The sequence below is a fragment of the Tenebrio molitor genome, chromosome 1, assembly GCF_963966145.1.
Source record: "Tenebrio molitor chromosome 1, icTenMoli1.1, whole genome shotgun sequence".
Classification (NCBI taxonomy): Eukaryota; Metazoa; Arthropoda; class Insecta; order Coleoptera; family Tenebrionidae; genus Tenebrio; species Tenebrio molitor.
Genome location: NC_091046.1, coordinates 4465282 through 4474093, shown reverse-complemented (window position 1 = coordinate 4474093; position 8812 = coordinate 4465282). Strand labels below are relative to the sequence as shown.

The 8812-nt window shown below is 35.0% G+C and overlaps 1 protein-coding gene and 2 long non-coding RNA genes across 6 annotated transcripts; all 3 read left to right on the top strand.

The window, feature by feature from the left end:
• The first annotated feature begins 1464 nt into the window (after positions 1-1464).
• Positions 1465-2412, top strand: LOC138122083 (uncharacterized). The gene is made up of 3 exons (XR_011156337.1): positions 1465-1611; positions 1663-2213; positions 2262-2412. It is a non-coding gene; the product is annotated as an uncharacterized lncRNA (long non-coding RNA).
• A 1220-nt stretch (positions 2413-3632) lies between these two features.
• LOC138122080 (uncharacterized) lies at positions 3633-4933 on the top strand. The gene is made up of 3 exons (XR_011156334.1): positions 3633-4107; positions 4161-4744; positions 4793-4933. It is a non-coding gene; the product is annotated as an uncharacterized lncRNA (long non-coding RNA).
• A 337-nt stretch (positions 4934-5270) lies between these two features.
• LOC138122064 (zinc finger protein 813-like) lies at positions 5271-8658 on the top strand. 4 transcript variants are annotated; one of them, XM_069036205.1, is made up of 4 exons: positions 5271-6155; positions 6208-6567; positions 6598-6848; positions 6899-8658. In XM_069036205.1, exons 1-4 carry the CDS (start codon positions 6033-6035, stop codon positions 7377-7379), a joined length of 1215 nt encoding a protein of 404 aa, XP_068892306.1. In that variant the 5' UTR covers positions 5271-6032; the 3' UTR covers positions 7380-8658. The 4 variants fall into 4 exon arrangements, with proteins under 4 accessions (XP_068892306.1, XP_068892305.1, XP_068892304.1 ...); XM_069036204.1 differs by having other exon boundaries at positions 6208-6848; positions 6899-7380; positions 8282-8658; XM_069036203.1 differs by having other exon boundaries at positions 6208-6848.
• The last annotated feature ends 154 nt before the right edge of the window (positions 8659-8812 follow it).

The window sequence follows — 8812 nt, the reverse complement described above, 5'->3', positions numbered from 1 at the left end:
GCCAACAAAATCACTAGATGGTCATAGCCAACTCGGTCCCAAAAAGATCGTGAATGCCTTATACAGGTGTCCCCAAAAAAAAAGACGAGTCCATAGCTCCCTTATTTATCAGACGATTTTAATTATCTATACACCAAATTAAATGGTTGTTAATAGGCTACAAAGCGGCTTAATAAATTCACGTATAGTTCCAAGGGCTTCAAGACTAAACTGTCAAATTTTTTTTTTTCAAATGGGATTACATATGTACTTTTCTTTAGTAATTCTGATAGAGATTTTAATTCTGAAAACAACAATGTCTCACAAGTGTAACTTGACATAAAAAAAAATAACACTAACTTTTGAAACAAATGACGAGCACCAAGCGAAAAGCTATCAAAATGCATTGCGTTACAATGTAATAACCAAATTAAGGTAGCTGGAAAAACAAATGACAAATAATAACATTTTGGATTGCGCAGATATGCCGCCAATGTTTAGCGCAAAATGGAACATAGACGATAGTAGCGTTTTTTGCATTTTTTTTTGTGAATTTTTGGTATTTAAGTCTATACTTGTGACACACTGTTGTTTTCAGAATAAAAAGTTCTATCAGAATTACTACAAAAAAATATGTAATCCCATTTGAAAAAAAATATTTTGACATTTTATCCTTGAAGCCCATGGGGCTATACCTGAATTTATTAGGCCACTTTATAGCCTATTAACAACCATTTAATTTGGTGTCCAGATAATTAAAATCTTCCGATAAATAACGGAGTTATGGACTCGTCTTCTTTTTTGGGGACATCCTGTATACTATTGGGAGCGTAAAAAGTGTCAACTTTCAAAGGTACCCTCAACAGATATCCAAAAATTCTCGTCGTTTCATGTTTTGTATTGAATTTTAAGTGTCACTTTGTGTGTCAACAGTGTTGCCAATCTAATTTAAAAGTCATAGCCTACTTTAATTATAATTTACACATTAGCAACTTAAACAGTCCTTCTTGATCACCCCGTATAAAAACAACAATGCAAAATTACACAATGTTTGATAGATTTTCGAAAACAATTTTCAGCAGTCAGCAATGTCATTTTCGACAGTGACATTCTTTAACTACTTCACTGGCATATTATCCAAAACCTGTAATATTAATTAATCATCACTAGACATCTTGAGTGAGTTCGTTAATCCTCTAAAGACAACTATTATTTAGAAACGACCATAAAATCTTTGAATTCTTGGAATGTATTGGAGTATTGGCAAGTATTGGGGAACCCCACCATAAGAATGTATAAAATTAAATATTAAATCGATTTTATACCTTAATAATACCACCATTCCTACTCGCTTAATCAATAACAATTGTGACAACAGTGAACTGAATTTCCGGGACAAAAAATGGATTATTACAATGTTGCCAAATATTGAAATTGAATGATCATAACATTCATAACCTAAAATTGTAGCAAGATATAATCACGGATGAGATATAATAACAAGCGAATATGGATGGAGAGTGTCGTTTGTGCTTATTCAAAACAGAACGGGATGAATCTGTAAATATTTTTGCCCCAGATAAAAATAACGTATTAATTTCGGACACGATAACGAGTTTTGTCCCCATCGAAGTAAACATTTTGTAACTTTTTTTTTCTAAATTTCTTTACCAATGTTTTTAGTTGTCTCCTGACGACAATCTCCCACAAGTGATCTGCAACGTTTGCGTACAAAAACTGGACAGTATTATTGAATTTCGATCGATAATCTTAAATTCTGACATAAAATTAAAAAGGCAAAAGATAAATGTTGGGCTAAAGACAGGACTCTCTGCTGCCACAAAACAATCGCAAAAGATTGTTGGACAGAGTGAAAATGAAATTGCTGGTGCATTTGATGACATCAAGTTAGAAATAGATGATGTGAAGCTGGAAATAGATGAGACCATTAAAGAGCAAAATGGTGAAGGAAATTCAAGTAGAAAGGGGGTAAAGCACAGAAAATATACATCAAAAAAACGTAAAAAAAAATTATACAAATGTGAAGAATGTGATGTAACATTCAACTGCAAATTTAAGTATGTTGCGCACAACACAAGGCATACTGGAGATATGCCTTACCATTGTGACATTTGCAATAAAGGGTTTCCAATGAAATATCGTGTGCGCTACCACAGAAGAGTGCATTTTAATGAACGACCATTCAAGTGTGAGGAATGCACAAAAACTTTCAAGTATTTTTTTCTCTAAATAAGTACAATTGTTTATGTTCAGTTTTAAAGGTTTCAGGCATATCTAAACATGCATAGAAAATTCCAACATGGAGTCAGACCGTACAAATGTGACATGTGTGACAAATCCTTTGTACAAAAAGGCCTCTTACAACTCCACAGGCAACACCACACTGGTGAGAAGCAGAAGTCTTACATTTGCGAATATTGCAACAAGATATTTATTAGTAAAGTTGCACTCAGTGTACACCATAGAGTCCACACGAAAAGACCTAATCTCTTATGTCCAACTTGTGGTAAATCCTATCCCAACATTGCCTCTTTAAAATCCCACATCAAGACTCACACTGCCAACAACCTGTACACCTGCGACATGTGCCAGAAGACCTTTCATCAGTCTAATGGTCCAAGTATCCACATGGGGACACATTCCGGCGATACTCCTAATTCTTGCACCTCCTGCAATAAGAAATTCGCGTATTCTTTGCGATTACGACTTCTTGGACATATCAAGAAGGACCATTGACTGTAGCCACTGATGTGACTTATAATTATGACCTGTTGCCAAAGTTAACAGATTTTTTTTAATTCATGTTAAATGTTTTCGTGTATTTGGGTGGCTCCCAACAGGAATGTAATAAAGTTACAAGTAAAATTAAAATATAATTTTATTATAGAATGATTGTTTTTTTTTGTCTAACCGGGGGAAGTCGCCAGATGTGCGACGGCTCAAGGTTGGTAGAACTAACTAATTTTTGCCATTTAAGGTTTGAATGTTTTCCCCGCAAAAGTGACTCGTGACGTCATAATGCACTATACATATAAACTTTTATAAACGACAGTCTCTAGATCACGCATTAGGCGTTCCCTCACTAGAATAAAACCCAATAAACCCCACGGAGGGTTCTATTCGAACACTCAAAATTTCTGGTTTGATTTACGTCACGAGTTACTTTACAAATAAAATTTTTAAAAGATAATTTAACTTACAAAATGTAATTAAAAAACAAAACAAAAAAATATAAAGAAGGGTACAGTAATGCGTTTTCTTTTATTTCAGTAATAAAAAAAAACTCCGGCAAAAAGATTCGAATCCAGAGCGTCGAGCGTTGGCTAATCGGAACGAGAAACGCACAAATTTTGCCATTTTTTTTTCTCGTAAAATTAAACATTTCTATGTCAGTTACGCAGGCAATTTTTGAATTTTGTACAAAGCCAAAGGAATGTCAAGATTGTCAAGAGACACTTACAATAAAATTCACAATTAAAAAAATATGTCAAGAAAAAATATTACGTTATTAACGTAAGGTAGTTTTAGAGTTTATGTTATGAAAATGACAATACGGTCCGAATTTCCATTTCCGCAACTGTATATACAGTCGCGAGCAATAAATTTTGATCGTCAAGGTCATTCTTTGACGCAATCGAAAATGCTCCATTGTAAAACAGTCGTAAATATCATAACCTATCATTATGTTGTATGACATTAATTGTCATTTTTTTCACAATTTTGTGACACTTTGTTGACGTGAACATAATCAGGCAGGGAAATTTGTCAAGACAGAGATGTTGACCTCCCATTTTTTTGCTCCCAACTACAATAATTCTAGGAAGAAACACTGATGGACAAATTACATATTAACATATTCGACAAATGTTTGAATTTGTCCAACTTCAGTTCAAATGGATTATTGCCATGTTGCCAAATGTTGAAAGTATCATAACCTAAAATTGTAACAAAATAAAATAGAGATAGAGACCACAAGCGAATATGGATGATGTAAAATGCCGTTTGTGCTTATTCAAAACAGAACAGGATGAATCTGTAAATCTTTTTACCCCCGGTAAAAATAACGAATTAATCTCGGACACGGTAATGAGTTTTGTGCCCATTGAAGTAAACCCCTTTTGTTATTTTCTTTTCCCAAATTTCATTACCAATGTTTTTAGTTGTCCCGTGACGACAATCTTCCACAAGTAATCTGTAAAGTTTGTGTACAGAAACTCAACAGTGTTATTGAATTTCGAATGATAATCTTAAATTCTGATGCACAATTAAAAAGTCAAAAGACAGTTGTTAGTAGACTTAGGGAAGCGCTCTCTGTTGCCATTAAACGACCTCAAAAACTTGTCCAGAAGAGTGAAAGTCAAGTTTGTGGTGATTCTGCAAATTGTGAGTCTGAAGAAAGCAAGCTGGATATAGATGATGTCAAACTAGAAACAGAAGCTAAGATTGAACCAGATGACACTATCAAAGAGCAAAATGGTGAAGGAACTGCAAGTAAAGGGGGAGCAAGGCATAGAGGATATAAAAGTCAAAGTAATAAAAAATTATACAAATGTGAAGGATGTGACAAAACATTCCAGCATAAATCCAGGTTTATTGTGCATGATAGAATCCATACTAGAGAAATGCCTTTTCACTGTGACATCTGTAATAAAGGGTTTGCAGCGAAATCTTTTATGGTTTACCATAGAAGAATCCATTCAGATGAACGACCCTTTAAGTGTGATGAGTGCACGAAAACGTTCAAGTATTTTTTTCTTTAAATAAGTACAATATGTCATGTTTAGGTTTATAGGTTTCAGTTCTGTCTAATAAAGCACAAAAGAATCCACCAAGGAATCAGACCCTACAAATGTGACTTGTGTGACAAAACTTTTCAACAATCGGGCGCCTTGAATGTACACAGACGTGGACACACAGGCGAGAAACCCTTCATGTGCGAATATTGCAGCAAAGGGTTTACCAGTAACCATTCGCTCAAGCGACACCACAGCGTCCACCAGAAAGGACCATACATTCCATGTCCCACTTGTGGTAAATCTTATCCCAACAGTTTATTATTAAAATGTCACATGAAGATTCATAATGCTGTCAGGCAGCATACTTGTGACATATGCAAGAAGAGCTTTACCCTATCAAGTCTTCTAAGGAGGCACATGAGGACGCATACCGGCGAGACTCCATATTCTTGCACTTTGTGCGATAGGAAGTTTGCATATTTGGAAGGCCTTCGTGGGCACGTCAAGAAGGCGCATTCTGTGTTGCCACTAGTGTGACGTAAGATTTTGACGCGTTGCCAAAATTGCTGTATTATAATTCGGTGGTGGTATGATGTCGAAGAATAAAATTGAGGATGTAGGTGTTTCATATGATCAAATAATTTTTTGAAAATGTCATTGAATTTTGACCATAATTCTAACCTATAATATCTCTCGTAAGAAGTTACGCTATGAAAAAACTGTAAAAATGTGTCAATTTTTTTGCAACCAACTGTCCAATCGTGTTCAGATAAATTTGAGAGAATTTGATTTTTCCAAGGTAATGTGAACAATATTTCGATGGATTTTTTACTGCCGGAACAAATAGCAGATTTCATTTATTTGTCGAAGTTGACAAGACTAAATAACAATTGTTAATTTTAGCCAAAATATTTTTTAAATAAAATGGTAATTAACTGTTTAAAGTTACATTTAAAACCCAAAAAAGAAGTTGTCCCAGATTTATTTGAACATGACTACTCGATTTCTTTGCAACCGACAGTACCTAGGCAACTTTAAAGCACTAGTGGTTTAAAGACCCTATTTTGCACGCTTTTTAGTTTCAAAGATAGAGATTATGAATTATGATTCGGGTATAATAAAGAATTACTTATAAATTTAATGTTATGCATTTCTTCGCACTTCAACGGTAACTGGAGAATTAACGACAGTTGTGACAACAGTTTGAATTTGCCACACTTCAAATGGATTGTTGCCAAATATTGAAGGCATCATAACCTAAAATTTAACAAAATAAAGTAGTAACGCCAAGCAAGTATGTATATAAAGTGCCGTTTGTGCTTATTCAAAACAGAACAGGATGAATCTGTAAATATTTTTACCCCCGGTAAAAATAACGAATTAATCGCGGACACGATAATGAGTTTTGTTCCCATTGAAGTAATCCTTTCCTATTTTTTTTTCCAAATTTAATCATTAGCAATGTTTTTAGTTGTCTCGTGACGACAATCTTCCACAAGCAATCTGCAACGTTTGTCTACAAAAACTCAACAGTATTACTGAGTTTCGAATGATTATCTTAAATTCTGATACACAATTAAAAAGTCAAAAGATTCAAAGTATTGTTGGTAGACTTAAGGCTGCAATTTCTGCTGCCATTAAAGGACCTCAAAAACTTGTCCATAAGAGTGAAAATCAGGTTTGTGGTGATTCAGCTAGTCATGAGTCTGAAGAAATCAAGCCTGATATACATGATGTCAAGCTAGATGGTGTCAAGTCTGATGATGTCAAGCTAGATGATGTCAAATCAGATGATGTCCAGTCAAATGATGTTGAGCTAGATGATGTCAAGGCAGATGATATCAAGCTAGATGATGTCAAGCTAGAAACAGAAATTAAGCTTGAACCAGACCCGGATAATAAAAAAATATACAAATGTGAAGGATGTGACAAAACATTCAAGCATAAATCCAGGTTTATTGTACATGATAGAACGCATACTAGAGACATGCCTTTTCGCTGTGACATCTGTAATAAAGGGTTTCCAACAAATTCGTTATTGCGTTGCCATCATAGAAGAATCCATCTAGGTGAACGACCTTTTAAGTGTGATGAGTGCACGAAAACTTTCAGGTATTTTTTTCTTTAAATAAGTATACAGTCTGTTATGTTTAGGTTTATAGGTTTCAGTGCTTTCTAAGAGATCACAAAAGAATCCACCAAGGAACCAGTCCCCATAAATGTGACTTGTGTGAGAAAACTTTTCTAAATTCCGGCGCCTTGAAGATTCACAGGCGTCGGCACACAGGCGAGAGACCCTTTATATGCGAATATTGCAGCAAAGGGTTTTTCAGTAGCGCTTCGCTCAAGCGACACTACAGCGTCCACAAGAAAGGACCCTATATTCCATGTCCCACTTGTGGTAAATCTTACGCCAACAGTTTATTATTAAAATGTCACATGAGGAGACATAATCCCGTCAAGCGGCACACTTGCGAAACATGCAAGAAGAGCTTTCACGAATCGACTGGACTAAAGAGGCACATGAGGACGCATTCCGGCGAGACTCGATATTCTTGCATCGTGTGTGATAGGAAGTTTGCATATTTGTATGCGCTTCGTGGGCACGTCAAGAAGGCTCATGCTGTGTTGCCACTAGTATGACGTAAGATTTTGACGCATTGCCAGAATTATACAGGGTTATTCAAGTAAGATGACGTGCCTGACCAGATAAAAAATGCAACCCAAAATACATTTTACAAAGCATTCATGTGATCTGGTATTTAAAAATTAAATCAGGAATCCAAGTAAATTAGGTGTTCTATGATTATGATGACAGAACCGACATGATCCTACTTACCCATTACTTTTGTGGTTTTAATTGCTTATTGTTGTTAATAAATCATACTTTGTTTCATTAGGCTGACGTTAATAGTTATTTATGCAACAAGTGCAAAAAGTGAATGATTGCACGCGACGTGAACACGTCAAGTGCTATAACACTTTTTGCACGTGTTGCATACAACATTTTTTGTACAATCGAACAGAAAAACGAGAAAAAAAGCAACTATAAACAACAGTTCAGTCCTGTGCGTCGTGTGTGAAAAATGCAATGTCACTTTTTACACGATCGTAGACAGGCTGTTGACAGATGCGTGCAATAAAGAGGCACTTTTTCCACTAAAAACAATGCAATGCACACTCATTTTTTGCACGATTGTAGAAAAAAGCTATATATCCATGTTTTATGTGTATTATGATAATGTAATAGGGATCGAGATATGTAGCTTTATAAATTGTATTTTGGGTTAAACTCCCTACTCTGATAGATTGTACGTTTTTTGACAGAAGACAGACCCAGAGAGTAGTGTGGCGGGAATTAATCTGCAGGGATACAACGATTTTCTACATAACGAGGAACAATTGAGATGGAGAGTTTAGTATTTTGGAACTAGAATTTAAAAACGTACAATCTATCACCGTACGAATTTTACATTTTTTACCTAGTCAGGCTTGTCATCTTACGTGATTAACCCTTGAGGACGATATTTTTTGTTTGTCACTAGAAACCACATAGCCTCCAACCTAACGAAATTTATGGCAACCTAGTAACGAATATCTCTAAATCCTAGGGAGTAATTTATTTTTGACATGATTATACTCTCATATTGACAGCACGGATGTCATTGAAAACGACTATAGATTTTAACCTGACCTGACCTGCCAGAATGAGATGAATTGGTCATCGTGGTAATTAAAGTCATGATTAAATTTATTAAAGATGGTGTGAATCGTGATACGGCCCATTATTTACAAATGACTATAAAATCTTTGAATTCTTGAAGTGAATTGGAGAACCCTACCATAAGAATGTATAAAATTATTAAAATTGACCTGACCTGACCCAAGTTAACGTTAAAATATAATTTAATTATTAAATCGATTTTTCTGTTTTAATAATAGTAATAATACCATAATTCCTTGCTAACGACTCGCTTAATTTATACAGGGTGTTAGGTAAACGTCCGGCCAAACTTTAACCGTGAGCTACTGGCTTCATGTAGAACTCGGAAAAAATATTTAAAAAATTCTGTCAA